This window comes from Nesoenas mayeri (genome assembly GCF_963082525.1).
Source record: "Nesoenas mayeri genome assembly, chromosome: 5".
Classification (NCBI taxonomy): Eukaryota; Metazoa; Chordata; class Aves; order Columbiformes; family Columbidae; genus Nesoenas; species Nesoenas mayeri.
The window spans coordinates 63675515-63700944 of NC_137548.1; the positions used below are offsets into that span (position 1 = coordinate 63675515).

A 25430-nucleotide genomic window follows, 5' to 3' on the forward strand; every position below is an offset into this window, starting at 1 on the left:
GCACAAAGCTGGTTGCAATATCAACAAAAGGATTTCCAGGATGCAGTTCATCGCAGCCTAAGAACTGCAGTACACAACTTTCAAAGCACTGAGGTTTCTTCTCTGTGGTCCCCCATGAAGATTACACAAGTAAGCCCATCAGAAAAAATAACAAAGAATTTGTTCAGCAAGGATATTGACTCCTTTGTACATTGATGTGTGAATTAAAATTACAGTTAAAATGAACTGAGCATCATTTCTCTGTGTAATTTAGTTACAGTGAAGGGATAATGAACGATATGACCAAACCCACTTTGTTCACTAATATGACTGTTAATACAAGGAAGGAAAGACAATGCCACTGAATTAAAACAATAATACAGTTAAAATTAAAGCATGTGTTTGAAAACTTTGTAAAACACAACAGTTTTTTTTTCTTCACTATTTTGCAGTTATTAGTGCTAACAAATCACAGTCTATATAAGGAGTTAAAAACTGCATCATCTCAACCTGTCTCATATACCAAAACAAACATACACCACCTGCCAAAACCCCATGGATATACTGAACAACAGACCTGCTATAATTGTGTGACTTCAAGATGAGTTTTTCTCATCCTTCTCAATCTAACATTTGAAAAATTAACGTATAACATACAGCTTCCTGTTTCCTATAGGAAAAAAGGTTTCCGCACAAATTCAGCATCATCCATAACTCCTGGACTGACTTAATTCTCAATTTGCTCCTGGCAGAATTCATATGACACTCACCGCTTAGGGTCACTAAACATTATTCATCAACTTTCAGGGCTAATTGTAACGATTATATTTCTTTGCAATGGAGCATAACTCTTTAGCATGCTCTTGGAGTTGCTGCCTGCCCAGAAAACACTGCCACAAGCGTGCCATGCAAATATGTATCATTACCTCATCCTATAGGAAAGTGGTTCTGAATTATTGCCCTCTTTGTGTGAGGGCTGTTTACAGAACTATGGAATTTTCTTGCAGAAAAAGTATTTGTTGATTATCAATATTGTTTCAGGTCATTCCTTAGGTCATTAAGACTCAGGAAGGTAAAATTTTCAGCATCAACACTTGGTAAACTAGTGAGATTTGTGTAGTATAACACTGACTTTTTTATCACCTTATTTGGGTCTTAACTGAGTAGCTTTGTAAAACAAAATAATAGACAAAAGTGAATTTCTTGCAGGTTCTGTGCATAATAAAACAAACTTTGAAGTCAACACCATGCAACCCTCCTGTGGAATGGTTTTCATTTTTCTGCTTGTAAGACTGCAATGGAATGTAAGCAATACTGAGGGCATAGATGTCAATGAACCAAATGATGGAAACAGCTCAATTAGAGATAACGATCAGTCTACAGTGCTACCAGCTTCGCAGAGTTTTGCTCTTCCTTTGACTACAGCCGTAAATCCTGCTGCCACCAGTCGTGCCGTACCTCTGACTGCCAATGACAAAGAAAATGTAGCGAAAAGAAGAGGGATGAGACATCAGCCACACAGTATATCCCTGACATCCACTGATGGTACCACTGTATCTTCAACTGTCACTATGATACCAAAAGATGGAATAAATAACTCTGCCACAACGTCTTTAGTGACATTTACAACAACAGGTGACTTTTCTGCAGCAGTGACCAAAAGTGTTGTAGCTACTTCTGCTTCCACAGGGACACCAAGTAACTCCATGGTCACTCACAGCACCCCTTTGGCTGCAGGGCTCCCTGGTGACAACTCTTCCACCAATGCCACCACGTTGTCCCCCACCAGTATCACTTTGACATCACCCACAGTGACACAGGACAGTCCTACATCGAACTTCAACCCCACCCACAAAACAACAGAACTGAATCATAATTTCAGCAGCTCTTCTACCACTCCATCTAATCCAACAGATCCTAACAAAGGTAAGAATTAACTTAAGTCCAAATGGTTTTATTAAATAATTATAATACTGAAATAAAACCTTTTTTTTCATTGAACAGGAGGCTTTATAAGATGTGTGAATTAATAGATGAGTTAGTACAAACTAAAACTCACCCAAAACAAAAAACAATTTTTAGAATTATTTACTGTTTAGTTGTTTAACACTTCCAAGAGCAGGGGAACCTAAAGACAGGTATTCCCCATTCACACTGGAGCGGGCTTTAGATGTGTAGAAATAACATTTAAAACATGTAACAAGTCAACTTATGTAAGTTGAGAAACTTTGGTGACCAAAGATGACTTCTTATAAATACTTCCAAAAGAATTACTCATTGTGCATTTAATTAGTAAGCTGAGTATGCGTGGGAAAACAATGGAGCATAAAACTGTCATGGCACTTTTCTATCCTGCTGCTCTGAATCAGGTCTTCAGGAAAAGAAAAGGAAAGCTTAGAAGACAGTAATTCTTTGCTGTTAATTAGCTTTCAAGTTTTTAACACAGGACTGAAAGGCTTACCCACCATATCCAGGAGAGTACAGTTTGTACCAAGAACTGAAGGAGCATCAGACTTTGATGTTTCTCATCATAGTTCTAATAATTACAATGTACCCAATTTTTAGATAACCTGACTGAAAAGGAAGGGGAGTGGGAGAGCAAGTTCAGTTCCAAGAGAAACAGAACACTTTGAAGAAAAGTTTTATGAAATCTGAGGAAAATCTTGCAGGAATGCAGTTATTCTGCTAACTGAACCGGTGCAGAAAGCATTACTGGATATTTACCTTCCATTCTCAAAAACTGGTACTCTAAAACTTAATCACTTGAAATTCACAGGCTGCAATTTTATCTGCTGGCTTAAATACTTATAAATAATTGCATTCAAAAAGCGATTACCGCTTATTTCTTTAAATAAAAGGATAGTGGTTGATTCTGTAATTAAACCTGGAACCTTTATTTGGAATAAAACTTTTTTTTTTTTTAATTATAATTTATTTATTTATCTATTTATTTATTCATTCCCCCTCAGTTATTCCCTTGAAAGTCAAGGATGGAGATGTCTCATCTATTTTACAAAGGCAAAGAGTTTCTGCAGAGAGGCTGGTTTAGTTGTAGTCTGCAGTGTCTTAGATCCTTGATGAGAAGTCTCACTCCACAAAGCCCTTCACCACAATAAAGCAACAGTGAAGTATCTGATCTTACAGACTTTTTATTCTCATCAACTGTCTCTTTCTTCTTTTTTTCTCTCCCAGATGAAACCAGCAAAGAAGGAGTAATAGCTGGTGTCATTATAGGAACCATTTTGGTATTTCTATTAATTGGTCTGATTGGATATTTTATATGTCATAAGAAAAGGTCTGAGTCATTTTCTCACAGACGGCTTTATGACAATACAAGGAATGACCCAGGTAAGGAACAGAATACATGTTTTGCATAAGAAAATTTTTTACTTCTGCACAGAGTTGCTTAAATAATCTGGTTTTATTGAATTATTAGGGATTATATCATTGACATCAAACTAGTTTTCAACTGATAGTACTTCATTATTTTGAATTTTGGCTTAACCAATATTACCCTTAACTCTGCGTCTCCTCCTTACAATTTATCTTTTTAACCTCAGGAAATATTGTATCTAGTATCAGTGAACCTGTTCAAAGAATTGTGGGTGAGTTCAAACCTATAGCTCAAAATCTCTCCCAAATTTAGATTAACTAATAAAGTCTAGACTCCTTACTCATCCAACTTTGATTACAGAAAGAGAGACGAAGTTACATTTGGTTTTAGGACTAAAATATTTTTTAAGAGGTTTAAAAAGAAGATTGCTTTTGTCTTCTCCATGAATATGTATAAACTTGTATTAAAGTGTAATCACACAGTCTCCTAACATTTATATCATGTTCCTAGACTTTATTTTTAAATGTTTAAACAAACACTGAGAGGCTAAACACACTCTTTTTTTCTCATATAAAATCAAATAAAAATAAAACTCTGGCAATATGCCCTTTCTGGCTCAAATGCAAGAGCTGAAAGCTGCCAGAATGTCAGATTAGGAACTAGCTTGGAAAGCGACCACCCATGTAGTGCTGAATGGGTGTTACTGGGAGGATGTGTTATCTTCAGAAGATGGTGAATAAGGGCCTTCATCTGTTGCACTCTCATATGTAACAAAAAGGTTAACTGGAATCAGCTGGGAGGGATTGCTGAACTACACCGTGGGGTACCCAGTGTATGAGGATAAGAATCCTTCAAGCAATTTATAAAATATAATTACATTATCTTTTCAGTTCTCCATTTAGACAACTCACTCGGGCCATACAATACGAGTTTTGGATCCGCGTCGGGTGACAAAACCAGCCCAGCAGACACAGCAGAAGACACCATTGCAGGGTGTTCATCCAATGACATTCCTATGGCTGACATGACCCCATCCCCGCCTTCACCGTAATGTTTGCTTCAGATTATATTCTCACCTGTTATCTACATGCTTTCATTTTTTTTCCAAAATGACCTATCAGCTGTTATCTTACAGCCATTTCTGTGTAAACAATGTTTTGGAAAGCAAGGGGAGAATCACAAGACACACTGATATGCAACAGGCAAGGCCAAGTAGCAGAGCATCATTCTTCTATGTTGTAATTAAATTATCAGCCTATGGTTTTCCTGGAAGAATGTTGTATTTGCTTGCTTAGAAACAATACAGACAAATAGCACCCAGGTAAAATTCTGCCTTGTGTAACTTTGGTCAAGAATGCGGACATTACAACGTAGCAAAATGTGACTAGGATTGCCATGATACTTTTGCATCAATACAAAAAAATCCCAAATTTAACTACCTCGAGGGGAAAATATCCTGTCCAAATCTAATTTCTATCTGATAAATGACTCAGGGCATTATTTTCCTCACTTTGCACCTTCCTCAGTAAATATAACAAAAAGAATTAGATTTATTTGGGTTACTCAGAGTTTGAAGTTAGCTGGGGAGAATAAAACTACTGAGTAACACAGACTACATTTAACCTTTGACTATGATGAGACAGAGTTAAAATCACTATCAAAGGGGAAAAAAAGATGACAAGCTTCTATTCCTCTGTCAGATTGATCTGTTGTTTGCATTGCAGGCTGGATCCGTAGAAATGATGTGAAAGCTTTCGGTACAGGTTGAATAGAAGAAATACCTCAACGTGAAACTAAAGGAATTACCTCTGCCATGTAGATAGATAACCTAAAAAACATGGTCTGGTTTTGTCCAGCTAAATGGTAAAGTTAGGGCAGTAACATGCAAATAATTGCATAGTTTATCTGTTTGCAATTAGCAGATATGTCTAAATAGAAAGAAAGAACATGAAAAAGACTTAGCTGTAAAGGCATATAATAAACAAAGTGCAGAGAAAATAACTACTCACACGGGCTACGTGCTTGTTCCTAAGACTCTGTTAACATTTTTTTAGTGTGGAAACTGTAGATCACGTCAGTGGAGTTATCGCACTAACTGACTGTGAACGTTGCAATGAGGGTTTATTTGATACAGGAGTAAATTACATATAAACAAATACCAGAGAGAAACAACGGCTGTCACACTGCAGATGAGTAAAACAGGTATTTATTTCAGAGTACTTAAAAGATTAAAGAAGGGAATGCATACATGCAGTGTTGCCATTCCTACCAGGGTCCAGTCATGAAAACAACACACTTCTCACCAAAACCAGAACCTGATTTCTAACATTGCATCCTGGACACTGGATTAGCAGAGTGAAAATATGAGACGCATTCACCTGTATTAGGTGAGAGTGTCACTCTGCTGCTTGAAACTAAGAAAAATATCGTGGTCAGCTTTCATCTCCCTTAACATATATTATTCCATATTTCCTGATAACGGTAAAGCAGTATCACACAAATAAAATTCCTCCTTAACACTTGAACCTTGGCCTCAGCTAAAAATGAAAAGACCTCTCTCTAAGGAGAACTTGAAAACAGAGATGAAGAGATGCTAAGAAGCTACTAGCAATGTCTACATCGGTAACCATATAACCAAGTGCAATGTATTTTATGAATTTATGAAATGAGTTATTAGTAATTGCAAAGCTATAACAGCAAGATTAGAAGCCAATGAAGAACTATCACTGAGGCAAGCAATCCAAGTGTGCCCTTTGGTTATATTGTGTTAATTTTTGACAATCTAATTATGATTTTTGCATGTATGTGCATATGCTTGTGTTATCTACGTTTTGCTGTTGTTTTTATTTTTTTTTTTTTTTTTTGGCTCACGTGACCTTTGTTCATTCTTCACTTTAGGGTAGAATCATTAATGCTTATTCATACATATTCCATAAATAAAGCTGTTGTGTGCCATTCGACTCTATTTAATTCTATTTATTTTCAGACTGTTGTATGTCTGTGAACCGGTGTTATTTTCTCAGGGCTTACATAGACAAACATTTACACTGGTAAAATTAATTATCTCTTGTTCTAATATCAGTCTTCCCTACTGTCCAGCAGCAAAATTCTACTAGCTGCAGCAAAAGCTCATTCCATGAAACTTTTCATGTTGGAACCATGACATTTGTCTTGTATGGCACTATCACACTGACCTTCCAAGAGAGACAAGACCACTCTTGATAACTTCTGTTCAGCAGTGGCCTCTGTGGGCATCACCCTGCTTGGCTTTGGGCCCTGTGACATGATGTTTGGGTTGTCAATATGAACATAATGAGATATTCAGACTGAGAATTTGAATATAAATATTTTAAGTGCCGTAAGCACTTAAATATTTCCTGTATTCTCTGATTAGCTCCCACAAAAACGTTCTCATTTATGCTTTAAGTATTCTCTGCAAGATGTGATTTTTGTATTGACTCTGCTAAATTAACCTACATATTTGCCTCTAAAAAACCTCCTGCCTTCATGATATAAAATTCAGGCTTAAGGATATTTAAGATGCTAAAGACAGTCATTACATTAATGATAGAAGGTCTACCTTCATCCACTACTAGCATAGAAATTGAAGTTGATGAAAACAGGAAAAAAAATTTGTGTGACAAAATCATAATCCTTTTTCAAATTTTATCAAGAGCTATAATCTCCCTTTACCCAGTAATCACATAAAAGGATCAGCTGGACTAAAAATACAAAACAAATAAAAACGTACTTACCCCAAATTGCCATGAAAATAGCAAAGAAGACAGTCCCTCCATTATCGAACAAATGTGTAACCTGAATAGAAAATAAGTACATCAGGATCAAATAATATTGTCACCTTATTTTTTGCCTGAAAGAATCCCAGAATACATAGCTGGTGTCAGAAACCAAAAATGAAGCATTCTAATAAATCCTTCTTGCATGTTTCTTCTACTACTCTGCCTTTCAGTAAGACTTGAACTCCGGTTTTCCAGACTGTTGCTTCATTCGTTTCCAGTCTATTTGTTTCACAGACACTAAAAGCTGCTCTGACCACGTCCAAGCAGGCTAAAAATTCCTCCAGAGTTGTTGTTATATGCTGGGACAAATTTAACCTCAAAATTTACTATTTTAAGCTTTTTATAAGCTTAAATACCTTCTGTCTTTCTACTTCTCTTCCTCTGTATGTTAGTTAATGTCTCTTTTGATGCCATTTTTTCTTCTCCCAAGCTATCTTGCAATATCTCTGCAGGTAAGAATAGTACATATTCATTTTATCCAGACATCTCAGCCTCTCAAATTGTTGACATTTTCTCCTCCTCACAATTGTGCCCCTAAACTCCAATAAACATTAAATAAATTTTAAATACCTCACCCCCAAACATAATTCTAAATTGTGCACTGAATTTCTCCTCATGAATGCTCCTCTTTTTGTTGGATTCTTCCCTTATCTTACTCCTTGTTGTAAGATTTTTTGGGAAGAATTCTATAGCAAAGTCCAAGGCTTATTGATAGAAAATGAGAAACAATTAGTCTTTGTCTGCCTATGGATCACTCTAAGCATCTGAGCAGGTGAATCTGGTGTCTCACTTATTAGGAAGACATCACAATTTATATTACAAAAATCCAGAATTTCTAATATTGAAGCCATAATATGAAACAGTATTTAGGAAGCTGAAATTAAGATCAATGTTCTTTCAATAGATTTAAGGTTGTCAATTTACATCAATGTAATTTATGCAGGTTAACAGGCCTATATTTCTCCTAATGAAAGGTGGTTTAAGATATTGCTGAGCATTAGTAAGCCAAGCACAGGCTTCAAATTCCTATTTGAAAAAAAAAAATGCATCATTGTGAAATAATAGAGCAAACTAACTTATCATCATATGTTAGAAGGAAGATCTGAAGAGAGAGAAAAATGCTGCCAATGGCTTTAATATGTATCGTCTTCTCCTCCGGGCTGGTCACCCAACCTGCTCCTGTAGGAGCTGCCACCGCAAGGAGAATTCATCCTGCAGAGAGATTTCATTCTTCTAGAGAAGGCAGGCATTAGTGCTTCTGCCTTGCAAATTAAGAAAACCATCTCAGGAAAGCATAAAGCTTCAATAGAAACAGTGTTGCTTGCCTCTATTTTATTTCTTATTGAGTAAAATTATTATAATATTGTAATATTATTATAATATCTCATACTTTATCTGTATGTCAGTTCTGCTTTTCTGCTCCTCTTTTTTTTTAAGGTTCTGAAAAAGCAATTGACTATTTGATATTGGTTATCAATAAATCAACTATGTTCCATTCATGAATCATAGAGTGGGATGGATTGTACACACAAATGTCTTTTGCTTTGTTTTTCTTTTGTTTCCATGACGGAAAACACAAACGTAATGGAGATGAGACTGAAAATGTGAGAGGTGAGCAAAAGCAGCATAATAAATCTGATGAACATTTTCAGTTTTGAATGCATATCTGTGTGAGGATGTGATTTTGGATAATCCACTCAGTAAAGAGTGCAGCTGTCCAAGGAAATACAGAATGAACCATCCAACCGAACTTAACCCAGCAGAATTAACATTAATTGCTAGATAGGGAGCCAGATACATGTTTTCTCCTTTTAGCAATGTCTTTATAAAATTTGGGCAAAAGTCTTTCAGCATTACACTCAGGAATTAAGATTTGACTGTTTTAAAGGCTAAATGTGTGCTCTGAGATTCGGTGTTGACCAAGCAGAGGTGAAATATTGGAGGAATCAGTGCTGGTCTATCAGCATACCTGACTGATGTTGTCATCTTCACATAATACATTTCAGGCACTTCAAATCCACCCTGAATCAACACCCTGCCCCAGGGCCTGAGGACAAGGAGTGCTGGGGGCAGGACCAGCTCAAAGAGCCCCTGGTGAACCTTGTTGAGCACCCACGGATCAAAGGGTCTATTGAATGTGGACGAGAATGACAGCCTGGGCATTTGGCAATTCAGGGTACAGCTCAGGTATTATCTGCCTTTCCCTCAAATTACCAACTTCAGTGTGGTATTTATAAATAGAAATTGAATAAAGAGGGAGGAGATGAAAGAAATGAGCATTAACAAGAAGGATAAAGGCATATTTTGTATTTTGCCTCCAGCTTTACAAAAAACTTGGCAGGAAAAACACTTGAAGTATATGATTTTTCTGGCATTAGTTCATTCTCTCTGAAGTGCTCCTCTAAAGGGAAACTTGGCAGATATTTAAGAAAGAAACCCTGACAGCAGTTTTGATAACATGGAATATGAGCACAAGAACTTACACAAATGAGGCAGGTCCCATGATATAAGCAGGTTTGGGGAGACAAACTTCACTTAAAGAACTCACTTTTCTTAATTAATCCAGTGCTTATGTACCCAGATACAATAAACTATCTGAATGAATAAGAATTAAAACACTTATTCTAGAATTAGGTGCCGGTGTCCATGAATCAGAAATAGCTTCCTTTGCCTATCAGCTCTTCGGTTGTGTGGAAGGAAGACAGAGAAATAAGTTATGTTCCCGCAACAACAAAACCAGAGCACTGATGAGCTCCATCTAAGGAACAAAATCAAGCAGGAAATGCGATTTTATTTTCCCAGAGAGGAGATCTGATGCCTTATTTTTAAATAGGTTAGTTCTACTTATATTACTAACAGTGCTTCAGAAAGTACAAAGGAGCATTTAATCTGAAAACAGATTGTGGTTTTCTAACATTATGGATTGTTTTCATTCACTCATTTGGGTGCAAACCCAGTGGAAGTGCTGATATGTGTTTGGGTATGTTTCCTAGCAAGAGAGTAACACTGAAGCTGCAGTGAACTTTTCTTTAGAGACAACATGGTGAGTGAAAGCATTACTGTTATTACCTCACAGCTATAAAAAGCTTCACTGATTTTTGTTTTGGTTTGGTTTTGTTGTTGTGGTGGTTGTGGTTTTTGTTTGTTTGTTCGTTTGTTTGTTTTCCTTTTCTTTGCTATTTGAATGACCACTGGTAATTCTATTTCTTCCCAAAGAGAATTCTCTCTCTTCCCCACTTGGGGGAGATCCAGAACAGACAAATCCTGAAAGGAGACAACTTTTGATTGTTTTCTGTGTTCCAAGCTAAGGTCGATCAGTTTTTCAGAGCAAAAGCATTGGCAGGAAAAGTTGGGAGTTTACATGAATTTCCATAATATTTGCAGACATTGGAAAAGGTTGCCTGGAAGATGGAACATGGGTGGTTACTGCTTGTCTTCCCTGGTTGTCATCTGACTTTGTTTCAAGGGGATTGGTTTGAAAACACATGGAAGTAGGGATGGACTGACACATTATTTTCTGCTGCAATGCATTATTCACAATGTGACATTAAATGTGAAATTTGCATGATTTAAGCACATGATGTCAGTGTACATATAAATAAGACAGAAAACCTGCTGCTTATTGAGGATGTCAAAATAACAGGACCTGAAGTTAAAGTGATGCCAACCACAATGCCAAATCCAATAATTTGTTGTTAAACCACAGTGGACTGATGAAGAGGAACTTGTCATCTTCTAAAAAGAGGCATTTCTGGGATGGTTTATATAGTTTGCATGATGTTATTTCAATTAGGAAAGCTCTAACCTTCAGTATACACCTTAAAAAAGAGTTTTAAAAAGTTACAAAGAAATATCCTGGAGCCATTTTCCGCAAGAGAGTTATGGCAGTATTTGAAAACGAAAATCAGATTAGCTGAAGTACAACATTTTCAACAGTATTTACTGCGGTTGCTACAAAACAACTTTTTCACTTTTTGGTTTTGGCATTATAAAATAGAATATTAAATTTGGAAAAATCTAAATATTAATAATTGTTATGAATGTTTTTACATTTTTCCTTTACAGACAGATTTGAAAGGCTGAGTAAAACTCAAACCCAGCATTTTGACATCTAACACATAATCGATTTTGTCTTTCACCTTGCTGCAGTGTTTTTGTAATGCCAGGGCCCAGACACAATCACATTCTACAAATTGCTTCTGAGCAAGATTTATCTTATGGGCTACAGAATTCCAGGAAAAATGCTAAGGTTGCTTTTCCAGCACAATGAACATACCACACATCAAAATATATTGCTCACTTGAAAATACTGCATGTATACAGAGGTACTTGTAATTATTTAAGTTTGAAGGAGAGATTCTTGTAACAAAATATATAGTTGTGTAAAATCTTTGCATTACTTTGACAGAGTAAAGCACAACACAGGCACATTATACTAGAGAATTCCTTTAGGACGAGCAGAAATTCAATTACAAAGTAAGCAAGGGAAACAGACTAAAAAGTTAATTATACGATAAAGTAGGAAATAGCCTCCAAAAAAGACTTTATTACTCAGGGGACTTTGTAAGTTGATGAAAACAATAAGGATTTGGGAAGGAAATGCTCACAGAAAGTAAAACAAATTTTAGAATAATCTCTGATCATTTCAGAGCATTCTCTTATTAGAAACATGAATTACAAAGGCTGAAAATAAAAAACCCTCTGTAGAGAAACAACACATTTTGCACAAATCTTTGCTGGAACAAGTGCAGCTGTTACACTATGCAAGTGGACCTTCAGACAAAAATCTTGAAAGCAGTAAGAAAGTAATTACCTTGGCATATATGCAGCTTTCATTGAGTTTCTGTAGTGTGCAATTGCGTTCACACATAGGGCACATGATGGTTTCATTTGCCTCGCAGATCTCCTTGCTATAGAAGAAGACAGGAAAATAAAGGTTATAAAAAGGCTTTTAGAATTCTTACGATGTTCTGTCTGAGGTTATGCAGTTTGTGGTCTCTATTTGTTAGCAGCATGCCCAAACTACAATACTAGCTCGATAAATTAAAAGTGAATATTTGGCTTGAAAAGCCTAATCTCAAACCAGTAACCTGAAAACTATAGGGCCTGGAGCAGTATGCAATATTTTTGGGCATTGTGTTACAGTTCTCACACTTCTAAATATCCCATTGTCTCCCAAATATCATAAACAGAAGAAAAAAACATTATTCACTCCCAACCCATTTACTGCATATTTTTCTGAGTGACACGGAAGATGCCAAACGTTAGGAGAATGAACATCACTGGTGTAAATACACTGATTTCAGTCAACTTATCCCAGTTTACATCAGCTGAAGGTCTGTTCCACAGGATGATCACATGTACACTTAGATGAGCCGGTCACACGTAAAAACCCACTGACAGGGATTTCTGGCAGCGCTATTTCAAGCATTTGTGTTTTTATTTCCTACCGAGGAACTTATGTGTAGAGCTAATTAAAACAAACATACATAAAACACCACACACACTTTAATCCTGACGTTTCATGATCCTAATCTTTAGGAAGATGAAGTCACTGTCTTCACCAGGACCATTCATATTAAAAATGTAGTACATAATTAAGTGTCTTAATGAAGACAAAAGAGAATTAACAGAAGTGTAAAAATGAATTTTAAGGCAAATTTTAACTGCAGTGAGTAAGTGTCCCAAAGAAACTCATCAATTGCCTTTCCCTGACATGCCTGAAATGATCCTATGACACACTATAAAACAGTATGACACACAGTATAAAGCAAATGCCAGGAAATCCCTACTAATTTGTTTTAATAAACATTGCGCTTTCCACTCCTACTCATAAAATCCAAATTTACAGTTCTCATATTGTACAGAATGTTATGCTTATTTCCAAATGAGTGCATCTATTAAATCCTGTCTGACATAACAGTAAATAGAAAAGAAAGCTTCTGTTTGCCTTGATGCCACTTTTAAAATTTTTGTTCATGTTACATCAGAATCACTAATTTACTAAAAACCTACAACATAACATGGATCTGACAAAGAAATTGTCCTAAGTGACCCCTGAGACAGAATGAGTACAGCCAGTCATTTCAGAGCTACAGAGCAACAGAAATCATACCATGTGTCACATCAGACAATTTTCTTGCTTGCATTTTCATTCAAATGAACACAGAAAATCATATTTCAACAATATGTTATAACGGTTTGGCAATAGTACAAACTGCTATCAAACGTAAGGCTGAATTGTACTGTCCTTTGAATTTAAACTCAACAGTATCAATGTTAGCTTTTCTGTATTATATAGCTTGAGTTAAAATCTTGGTTTGTTCTTAATAATGTATTAAGTTTCATAAAATTATACTGACAGTGATAAGTCACATGCTTTAGCACTACTCTGCAAAGGCAGTAACGTTTGTTACACAAATGTTCCTGACAGGTGCTGTGTTAACTGTTACTGCAACTCAAATCTCCAATATAACAGAACAAAATAAGGTTCTTTGTACTGTCCTCGCTTATGTATCTGAAATCTGACTACAGTACGTGGTACAAAGACACCTCAAGCTATCTGACATTCATGCCTGGCTGTATGTTTGACTGACAAAGGGGCAACTTACAACAGTGATAATTAATGGTATGTGTAAACTGATCAAAACCAAACTCTTTAAAAACACCAGGTTTATTTTTATACAGACCAATCATTGTGCAATAGTTTGACATCTAATTTCAGAATAAAGATAGGTAGTAGATATTACACAAAGAAAAGAACCCAGATGAAGTCATTTCTAAGGGTCTGTTTAAGCCATCCCACATGACAACCACCTCACACGTCCCCCAGTTTAGCTTAGGGAGGGCAAATGCATACAACAACTTTTTACAAGTGTATGAAACAAGAAATACGCATTCATGTTCTGAATTTTTGTTTCTGCACGCCTGAGCCCTACGTGTGCAATCCAAATACTCTGGAAGCTACCACAGAGTTTCTTCAACAGAGATTCTCTGGATTTCTCTCCTGGTTACTTTCGTCTTGGAACTGAATCCTACAATGAGCTGCTGATGCTATAATCTCAGTACCTGGGGAGACACCAGTGCCGGCTCCTGGCAACCACAGTATTATCAAGCTTTATTCAAAACCCATGCAAGAAAAAGAACATCTGCCATTCTAATGTGCTTTCAGTAACACTGCCCATCTTATGTAGTTGTTTTGTGATAGGAAAGAAAAATGTCCCTAACAGTGCAGAAGGGAGAAACTTCTGTTTCTAAACATGGGACATAGAAGGATAGTTGCTTATAATTGTGTCCAGTTCCTGGTACCACAATGTGTACGCAAAGTTTTTATCTCCCCTTCTTATATGACCTTCCTACAATACATTGGGAACGCCAAATGATTCAAGGAGATCTGAAAGTGTAGTTTCCCTAAAACCACAACTGAGGAGAGACTATGACAGGGGGAAAAGGCATTGTGAGGGAGGCACTGACCCTGGGAAAGAAGGAAGGATCCCACCAAAAGGGAGCAAATATGCTCAACTTCCAACTTGCCTGTGGCAGCTTCAGATGAACTATTATAATTAATACACAGAACGTCTTTCCTTTACACTGGGTGCAGGGACTGAGAGTCTCATGGCAGGCTCAGATAGGGTCCCAGCACAGGCTAAGATATATATATTTTTATATAACTTTATATTTTTATATATATATATATACACACACACATGCACATAAACAGCCAGCTGGTATCAGGACAGATCCCAAGCACAGAGCAGAGGCAGGCACTTGTGTGAGTTGTAAACAAGACAAACTAGTTCTTAGATGTGACATCTTTCTGCATAATCCTTGAATTCTTGCTGCACAAAACCTATGGTTGGCTTTGGAAGCAACATTTGTTCTATGGCAATGTACGCTTGTGCATTTGCTTATTCCTCATCTGCTGAAATTGTGCTGGAGCTTAGTGGAAGAAGAAAACGATCATTTTCTGCCTGCAGCCACTAGAGGGGAGCTCACAGCTGCTCCCTGTGCCTGAGAGGTGAAGGGACATAGAGGAAAACAATTCTGTCAGTTCAAATTTTGTGGTACACAAGACAGAAGAAAAATAGGGGGTTTTGACAGGTTTTATCATGCTGTAAATCAACACTCCCTAACATCCACTAACTCCTTATAACATAGGATAAAACCTATCTCACATGAAGTAGCATTACACTGAATAATACTGAATCTGGGGCAATGTGCCATAATGCCCTGGGACTAGGTTTAAAGTCCTAATTATCACAGTTTTTCCAATGTCCAGATTTTATCAGAATAATGTACACAACTCCATTCCTTCCTGACAGTTGCTGAACATTGTATTTGCATACTGCGGTAGCTGCAGCGTTCAAAATGAAATTATATATTTCAAAACTGTTACAGATGTTTATCTAGCATTTTTGTTTAAATGACTGCAAAACAACTAGATAAATAATCCCACAGCCCCAGAATATGGCAAGAATAAGAACACTTAGGTTGTGCAGCCTGTGTGCCTGCTAATGGATGGCTCCTGTCTGCCCTAGGTAGGAGGTTTCTAACCCTCACTAACTTCTTCCAGGCTAAGCAAGGAAATACGGCAAGGGGCAGCATCTGTTACCACTGGCCTTTAGAACTGCCTAAATGCACAAGGTGATATTGAAAACATCTACACACGTTTTATAAGGCCAGTCACAATCAACTTGTGTTCTCGAATCCAAGCCTCGCAGCAGGTCTTACTAACTTGGTCACAGCAATGCACTGATGTGACAGTATTGGGTCACGAGTAAGCAGAGGGATTGCACAGATTCACACCATCGAAGGCAGAGAAGACCTTCTGTCCAGAATTAGCACATCCAGATTACAGCCGTGGGGCAGCCTCAGAGCACACAATTAGGGCTTCTGCATCAACCCACCCTCTGTCAGTACTTTTAAATGAACATTGGCTTATGTTAACTATAAAAAATATACAAATACTCCCTTTTGCTTGTACCATCTACGTTTTATACAGTGGGTCACCTAACTTTCAGGCTCTGGAATGGTGTCCCCAGCCCCTGATGGGCACCTTGGTGCTCTGTGTAGCACAGCAGGACACTGAGTCACCATGGGATGGGACCCCACACAAACAGCCTCCATGGGGAGCAAACTGAAATCTGTCTGCTGCTACTCAACAGCAGCCACAGGGAGAAACTTAGGAGAGGAAAACGTGAAAGCCAGCCTGCCTCTGCTCTCCTGCAATTTATAACCTGCAGCTCTCAACAAGAAAGGTAATCGCATCTCTCTGTTAAGAGAACTAAGCATGAGCTTTATCTCCAACTCTTCTCCGGAGAAGTGCATGACACCTGTACAAGCACATAATAGCTTACAGTTTCTTATTAGAAATCTTGTTCTTTCTCTTGGGGAGTGTCACATGTTTCTTCTCCATGAGGAGTGCCCAAAATATTAAACTATACCCTGAAAATAGTAGATTATGGCCCCTTGTTCCTCCCTTGTTGGAACTGTGCCATTGTACACATGAACACAAGATTTGCTGTTTGACAGTCCCTGTGCTCTAAGAACAGACTGATCTTCTACTTTACATTCATTGCATTTTACAGATATTTATTGTGCTAAACAATCCTAATACAGAGAAAAATATCCTAAAGATATCATAGTTTCCTGGCTGATACTTTTATTGCATTTAATTGCATCTAATGCAGTTTGAAGTTGTAAAGTCTCTCAGGAATTTGCTATACAAAAGCAAGCCTAAAAAAAAGCCTTAATTACAGTGCTGTAGAATATAATAACCCACCATGAAAAAGAAGATAAAGACAATTCCATAAAGAAAACTTAAAATAGTTCTGCTCAAAGCCTGAGAAATACCACTTCCTATGAAATTTGACTCCATTCTGGTTACAGACTAAGCATCCAAACTGCTTGGAGGAACAGTTGCAATTTTAAGAGCCATGATCTGTTGTGTCTGATGACATCTAATGGAAAACTTTGTAATAGAGGGTGCGTCCTCTGAAACAAGTTCCTAAAATTACATTCGGCACTTAACTTGAGCACCTTCATCACTATTTCTAAATCGACAAAAACCCTTCTCAGAGCAAAATTACAATGGTAGGAGACTTGAAAACTCAGTTGGTTTCATGTGGTTGTAATACCCCTGAAGCTGGGTCTCCTAGCTCCAGTTTACACTGACACAGTTTAGAATTATGCTTGGTGCTAACACTGGGAGAAAAGGCATAGACAAAATTAAGCTGAAGTTTAGCAACTGAACTGCACTCTGGATGTTAGAGGTAAGACGGAGGTAAAGAGGGAGTGTGTCTGACTGGTTTTTCATCTGTTAGCCTTTACTAGAACGACAACCAGTTCAGTACCTATGACATTAGAACCAGTATTTCCTGTTTTTCCTCACAGACAGAATGGGAATCACAGCAGATGCCACGGTAAGGACACTTGCTGTAAATGGTAAGCATCCAGCTTGATGCAAAACAGATATACAAAGTGGATACACTTGACTGAAGAACCCCGGGTTCTGTTTGTTTACTTTTACATGATTACCATAACTGGAAAACATTTAAAAGTATGATGATCTAAGTTGTGCCAGACTGTTCCTAATTTTCAACAGGCTATTATAGATGTTATTAAATAGGATTTTACCTTACTTGGCTGGAATCCATTGTAAATAATCCGTAGAGGAAAACAAAGAGCCCAACCAGGGCAGCAGGAATAAGCATTCCAGTGTACCATCCCAGCCAGGCAAAATACAGTCCAATTTTTTCACCAAAATATCGCCTATATGAAAAGGAAACACATATATTGTTTAAAGTTAAGACTTATGGCAACCTTTATCTATCTTCACAGTAGTGGAATAATTCTAACGAGGAACTACTATTACAAGTTTATGGTAAAATTATTGTCAGTTTACTGAAATGTTTTATTTCAGGCTGGCATAATATTCTACTGACACTAATTGCAGACTTACCAGAATGTATATTTTATAAGGATATAACTGAAGTGCTCTGTAATTTTCATGTCCTTGCAATGACTAAGTAAATGTACTAGTTTCAACATTACTAAATGTAGGACTTTTTATTTGCACACACATATATATATATATATACACACACACAAAATTTCTGAAATGGAATAAAGTAAGTTGGTATGACCTAAGTATTCCATTAGAAAAAGCATTTATGATAGATAATAATGTAATACGACGTATTTCAAATTACTACTAGAGAAACCAATGGACTAAAAACACAAGTTGAAGACTGAGCTTTAATTCTTCAACCTTTGGGTATCAGTTGCTAGAGATGAAATAAAAGCAATCAAAAAGCCAGTCATTGATGGTACTATTTGATCAGCACAGAGCTGGGTTCCACAGCCTTTAGTGGAACAATATTTGACACAGTGGTTGGTTATGACTGTCAGACCCGGAATAAAAACTGTCAGCAAGAAGAAACGAATTATTGGTATTTGATGTCAAAGATGAGGAAAGCATGAAAACCAAACATTACAGTTATTTAACTTCAATTACATATATTTCTCTGTTTTGCAATTTGTAATCTACTACATTAATTGTAAAATATATAAACAGAAGTTTATTTAAACCCTGTGGAAATGTTGCAATTAGGCTGCATTTCTCCTCCACTGGATCTTGAAACTCTGACTGTCCACATGGGTAACAGTGTCTGTCTTCAAAGGTGCTCTCATGAGGGGCAAGTGTCTCCAATCAGCAGAGCACTGCGTGGGTTTGCATTTTAAATTTCACACTGCATATTGTCAGGCAGCTGGATCTATGAGCCTTTTCTGCACTTTCATTTGAAATTAACAGCTCTGCACAAAAGAGCACGCAAAAGAAGCAACGTAAAGAATTTCAGTCTTATCTGTTAATACCAAATAGTGAAACATTACAGGAAAGTATAAGGACAAGGAATTTGCCAGTATGATTGTATTTGCCAGGCTGGCTGTATTATAGAAACGAGCAACTCTTCGAAGTACTAATACCTGATTAAATCGAGAGGCTGGTATTTGTACCACATTCCCCACCGTGCCCAACGCTCATATAAGAGGTGTCGGTGATTCTGAGCTCCGTGTGTTTTGATGGGATGTCTGCTTTTGTGGCTTCCCTGAAAAACACAAAGAAATCAAAGTATATTACTAGGCATTATGGAAAAGATCTATTAGGTATTTGAATATAATTGTAAATGAGTTTGCTATTTTTAATAAATAGGTCTCATATTATGAAAGAACGGCTTCATGCTCAGCAGTTGAAAGGTAACACAGAGATTCACTAGAATCATTCTAAGCAGAATTTCTTGTATTTGTAATTTTACCCCAAAATTCTGAAGCAGGAAATGTCCTTTAGTTAAATATTTTCCTCCCAAAAGTCCCCACCACTCAGTTACGGTAAAGAAAATCTTTCATCAAATAACTGCAAATGAGCCAAAGAATTGCTCAGGAGGAGAGCAGAGATCCCCAGAGCAGTACTTCAGAGTCAGCTATCGGACAGATTCTTGTCCCTGGTAGATCCACATAATTTAGCCATCTAGATTTTTATAATTTATTTGAAATCTTGAGCAATCCCCACAACGGAAAGAACTGGTTTAAGAACAAGTTAAAATACAAACCTAAACATAGCAAAGCATCCAATCCTACTAATTTCTCATTAAATTCATCAAAGAATCATACAAAAAATGTCAGTGAGACCTTTGCAACATCTAGAAACACCTAGAAACAGAACATCAACTTATTCTGACAGTCACCTGGATGAGTGAGTGCAATGTATAAAGTATTAAAGTATTTTTAAATCTTTTTCTTTTCCTTCTGCTTTTTTCTACACTGTTTATCTGTAATAGGGTCCAAGTCTTAACGTTCACACTGGGACTGAATTTTCACCCTTGGTTGTTTATGTGATTAAAATAAATATATTAAAAAAAATGTCAGTGTTCAACCACTTGCCCTTTGTACCAGACAAGCAGCAAATAAGGTAAGACTGGCTTAAAAAGATGATTTCATTAACCTTAACTGAAATTTTGAAACAGCAGCTTATGACATAACAAAGGAACATATACATGAAACAGATATGACAGAATAGTTACGACAGCACAGATCTCACAGCCAAAGAAAGCCTTGGAGGTTTTTTGGGTAGTCTGGCCAGCTTTTCCCTAAAGCCAGGAGAGCACAGCTGAAGTGCTAACAATGATGTTCAATTATTAATCTAAAAATTACTCCTTCTCTACATCCCCACTATTTAATTATTAATACCGTGTGAAAAATGACTCTCAGCAATTTGTAAAGCTCGGGTCAGGCCTTTGAAACACGAGATCAAGTCACAATATTCAGCCTGAGCAACCACAGAGCTCAGAGCTGCAATTTCCAAGCTACAGATCAGCCTTTAGAATCACTATAGATGTGGGGCTTGTTTCTTTTCAATGCATAAAGATTGTCTGAAAACCCTCTGAGGTCAAACAAGTTTTTCATTTACTTCCCAGGTTTACAGTCTTCAGCGGACTTTAACCCACTGAAGAAGATATCGTCAAGTAGAAGTTATCCAGAATTATTCAGAAAGGATTAAATGGGAAATAATTAACCAGCCTCCCTAACTTTGATCAAGTGATCTATATCAGAAATATAGAACATTTTGTGGGTGGGCAAAAACAATTTAATAAAACTAATTGGAACAACTTGGGATAACTGATGTTATCATTAAGAACTCCACAGGCAACGTCCGGTTCATAAAAGTATAAAAAAGGGATTATAATATTCTAGTTCAGTAAGAAAATGCTCCAGAAAGTGATTATACTGCATTATATAAGAAAAATTATAAAAGTCAATATTAAAGTAAGAGCAATAAATAAAAATAAGTCTCAATAGATTACACAGTGAAATTAAAAGTTTGCAGAACAAAAAAATAAAATAGAATCTCAAAACTTTAATGCAAGTTTTAAACTAAATATAAAGACAAATACAAAATTAACCAGTTTACCTCATGTGGTGGAAATGCTGCTTCATATGTTCCATTATTTAGTAATCTATTGATGCCTAAGAAGGAAAAAAGAATTAGTTCAGATATCAATTTTTAGACACATTTAATTTCAAGCAGTGCAAATTTTCAGGTTACATATTGAGAATGCAACTTAACGTCAAATGCTCAGGATGCTGCTAAACATGACAAAAATCAACAATCCCACCAACTGTTGGTGCGGGTCTTGCTGATCCCTTGAGATTTCTGGCTCTGTCAAGCGACAGCAGCTTTATAAGGGCCAGTGGCTGCAACTTTGTCTCTCAGGTTCTGGCGCTTGTGCCAGATCAGGTGTGAGAAGACAATCACATTTGTGTTGTATTCATCAGAGCATATGATATGGATTTTATGGGTGACCAGATGATCTGACATGCACAGAGCAGTATGGACAGACAACCCTTAAGGCAGCAAAACCCCCCGCAGGGTTAAAAGCCAAGCTGCTGTGATTTTTAAATCTAAGGCAGCTGAAGGAGGTTTGGTCAGAGCAGCGCTCTGCACCCTGCTGGCTACAGCATTCCGGATCAGTTCCTAAAGCCTTCCTAAAAACAGATTTGTTGGACTATCAAAGCACATTATGAAAAATAAATAATAAATAGACATTAATGATTATAATAAAAAGACTCAGTACCCTGTAAGGCTGTAGCCACAGCCAACAGCTTCCCCAAGAAATAAATACTTATGATGGAATTAAATTTGTCCGTTCAAATATACAAATTATGCTAAATTCATCTCATAATGAAACATGTCATCATCAACCCAAAAGGCATTAGATCTGAACCCTCATTTTCTATGTTTTTCTTACCCCTGCTTTTATTCAGAAGCTCAAGCAACAACTTTCCGTAATTTCTATCACTTTATTTAATTCTTAATTTAATTCCTGCAGAGAAAATAGTAAATTACACATATATCCCCTGTTCACTGCAAAGGAAAATGAATAGTTAGGTCTTCTAAAAAATAATGCTGTAATACGAGAGCTGATATAAGTTGGATTTAGTCTTCAGGTCAGCTGCCTCTGAGCTGCATGGAGACCTTGAGTAAGTTAAGTGTAGCTCACATGGATCCCACTGGACTGAACTTGCTAGGTTCTCTTTATTGTGGCTCTTGATCACATAAAGTTAGCATAATCTCTCCAATGGTTTTAAAGAAGGAGCAATTATTGCCAGTTTTCACTGAGTTATTCAGGAACACAATTGATGTTTTCAGCTCTGTTACTGAGCGAATAAAAAGACTTCAAGGAATGGCAAAATTAATTGAGTTTACTCAAACGATACTTTTCCAGGCACGTAAAGATATAAAATCTGTATAACTTCGGGTTAGGAAAAAAAATGCGGTATTCTCACCCATTTTGGACTTTCCATCTTCATACTTGGTTCTCTGTAGCATGTGATGCACGATTCTACTTCTTGTGGAATTGCTGAAGAAGCTGTCTTTGTTGTTTATCGTGAAACTATTAAAATAATAAATGTCTTTTAATATTCAGACAGTGCAGAGGTGTCGAAATATAGCTGCTCAAGTGTTTTCTTCTTACAGTGATTTATTGGATCTTTAACCTCTCCTTGGGTACTGCACAAGATATAAGATTTTACACCCCTAGAGCATTTTCTCAAGTCCAATAAATTTATCGTCATCACAGATTATTGCTGAGAAAATAGAGCAACTAAAAGTAAATTCCAAAATATCCTATCTTGGTAATTTCTCTACTGGATAGAACTAATTTTAAAAATATCTTCAGAAGCAGCGGTCATTCTCAAATTGAAGTTACTTATGAGCTGGCAGATGTCTCTGTCATGGAAACATCAGAACGGCTATTTAGGAAAAAAATATAATAATAAAACAATATCTGTGCACAGGACATTTCAGCAGCAGCTCCACAACCAATTTCGCTTAGAAAATCCCAGGATGGAGCCAAATAACGCATCCATTCGCAGATGGTGCTGGTTTCCGGACACCAGAAATCTGATGTTCAGGAGCTTTTTCCTACTCAGCTTTGCCAAAAGTGATACTGTTACCATTGATAACATCATCTGAGCTGGTTGAGAAATAACAGCAAAACCAGGTGATTGGTCCAATGCAACGTAGTCAATCACTCAAAAAAACCTGAGATTATAATGCAATTATTTTGTCTTTCTGGTGTAAATTCACTCCACTAGCATATAGCTTCTTTACTGAGAAGTAAAAATTCCTTTCTAGACTAATTTATACTTCTAATTTAAATGAACTTTCCTCTCCTAAAATAATTATCAGAAAATACTTCTAAAATGAAGAAATAACCAGAATTTTCATATTTACTTTTCGGGTTCAGAAAAAATTTATAGCACATTTAAACCACATAATTACCAAAATGCTAATTTGAACACATACCCTTTTTATTTGATGTATATATATTTATACTTTCAGAGACAAAAGCATTTTTAAAATGCAGCTCTGATAAGAAAGAAAAAACTTATCCCTGGTTTTAGCTTCTCTCCAGGTGTTCCCCGTTTCAACAACTGCCTCAGGTTTTGCCTAAGTAAAATATGTAACTAAGCAAAGCAAACTTGAGCAAATATTTGCATTTTGTCATGTAAATGAAAGAAAACCTTCTAAACCAAAAAGGCAACATTCATTTTTCAGTCAAATTTTTCCCCATACTACTGAGTGACCATCAAAGAGCCACTAAGAGAGAGCAGAATTTCACTTTAAGAAGAAACCCATAGAAAATATGAAATATGATACTGGGTATTTGCCAGTGACCATCTGTTAACGGCACTTGCTTGGAAGAAGTGAGGTCTCTGGTGCTGTTTTTCCAGTTCCAGTACTTACTGGTGGATGCGGGCACGGCTGAAGGGTGCTGTGTAACAATCTGTTTCTTCCAGATCAGGTAGGGCCTCCTTGTCCAGCTTCATGGGATTCCTGGGCAACCAGCTCTTCAGCTCTCTCATATTCCTCTGCAAACTGAGACAATAAGAAATCAGATTTACAAACCCTCATTTGCTGCTTATTTCTATGTTTAGCGACATCATGCTAGAAATGAAATGAAAGCAGGAAATTTCCGCGTTAACTTAAACAAAAAGGGCGTTAAAGAGTAAAATTAACAGTTTTCAATTGTGATTTATCTTGCACGCTTCACCTGAGCACAAGTCAATCTAAAAGTAGCAGGATTATGGTTTGAGATGAGACTGTAGTATTGAGTCTGGAGAAACAACACAAGTGTCACTCCTCCTCCCTCCCTTGCCTGGCACCTCAGATACTAAAATTCATAATATTTAAAAGTAAATACAGGACTGCTCAGGATCAATTTTTATGGTTTTCTGACATCAGTAAAGCTTTCCTCTGCAAACTTTTCACCACAATCAAAGGGCTGATATTGCCTTACAACACTGTATACCTATATGTCAAATAAAGGATACTGCTTCATGCAGTTTCCTAAAAATTGATATAAAACACAAACAGAACATAATTTTTGTATCCTTGATTAGATTATATACCAGTAACAAAAAGAGTTTTCTTCCACTGACAACTTGCCTAAATAGCATCTCAGGCCATGGTTTATACAGGGGAAAATTTAGTAAAGGTAATTTTCAAGCAAATACTAGAAGTTATCATTACTTCAGTTTTGCACTCCTTGCTGACATGTTTTTTTTTCCATATTCAACTGCAATGAAATAAGGGAATTTAAAGAGTATGTTTCTTACTACACTAGTGCAGTATTATGACACTCTAAGCATAGCAGAGACCCCAAAAAAGACAAAAAAAATCTAAATTTTAGAAAAACATTCCCTAAATATTTTTTCAGTGGGATTTGGGCCTTACTCATAAGCATAATAAGTGTAAAGCTAAGTATCAGATCTTTTAATCTGAGGTGAATACTTAATTGCCTGTGCTAAGCAGAAGCACAGCTACCCATTTAATAATTAAGAGTAATAAGTGATGACACGGTAAATTGCTCTCGGGCAGCAAAGTCACCTTTGTGAAAATGCATTGTCAACATCAGCAAAAAACAAGTTCCACCCCTATTTAACACTGTCAGACAGAAATTTAAGTCAGATGTGGAAGCAGAATTTTACACTGATATTTAAAATTCTTAAAATTTTCTTCTTGCTATATATCGCAAAGGTATTGGTGCACATGGCTATGTAACTGGTTCTGCACTTGAGGGACACACTCGATGTGACGCCAAATATGATGAGCTAAAGAACAAAACTGTTCGAAAAGTTGAATCACAGAAAACAGTTTCTAGGCAGATGCGTCCCTTAAGTGTCTCCTTCACTCAAGTAACACCTTCCTATGGAGAACTGATTGTATTTATGGGTTCCAGCGGACGTTCTCCTGGTAC

General features: G+C 36.8%; 2 protein-coding genes across 3 annotated transcripts in view; one reads left to right on the top strand and one right to left on the bottom strand.

Moving 5' to 3' along the window:
• The window catches only part of ANO3 (anoctamin 3), a gene marked incomplete at both ends in the record, with an annotated part of 176429 nt that overhangs the window by 20055 nt on the left and 130944 nt on the right, over positions 1–25430 (bottom strand). For both annotated transcript variants that reach the window (XM_080345611.1, XM_080345612.1), the window contains 7 exons: positions 7069–7129; positions 11927–12023; positions 17749–17883; positions 19099–19220; positions 21080–21135; positions 22456–22562; positions 23918–24049. In XM_080345611.1, coding sequence (XP_080201737.1) covers positions 7069–7129; positions 11927–12023; positions 17749–17883; positions 19099–19220; positions 21080–21135; positions 22456–22562; positions 23918–24049 — 710 coding nt within the window. The remainder of the gene's footprint in view (positions 1–7068; positions 7130–11926; positions 12024–17748; positions 17884–19098; positions 19221–21079; positions 21136–22455; positions 22563–23917; positions 24050–25430) is intronic.
• On the top strand, positions 1227–4364 carry MUC15 (mucin 15, cell surface associated; the record flags this gene model as incomplete). Its single annotated transcript, XM_080345632.1, has 3 exons — positions 1227–1905; positions 3172–3327; positions 4204–4364. The coding sequence occupies 3 exons, from the start codon at positions 1227–1229 to the stop codon at positions 4362–4364; spliced, it is 996 nt and encodes a 331-aa protein (XP_080201758.1).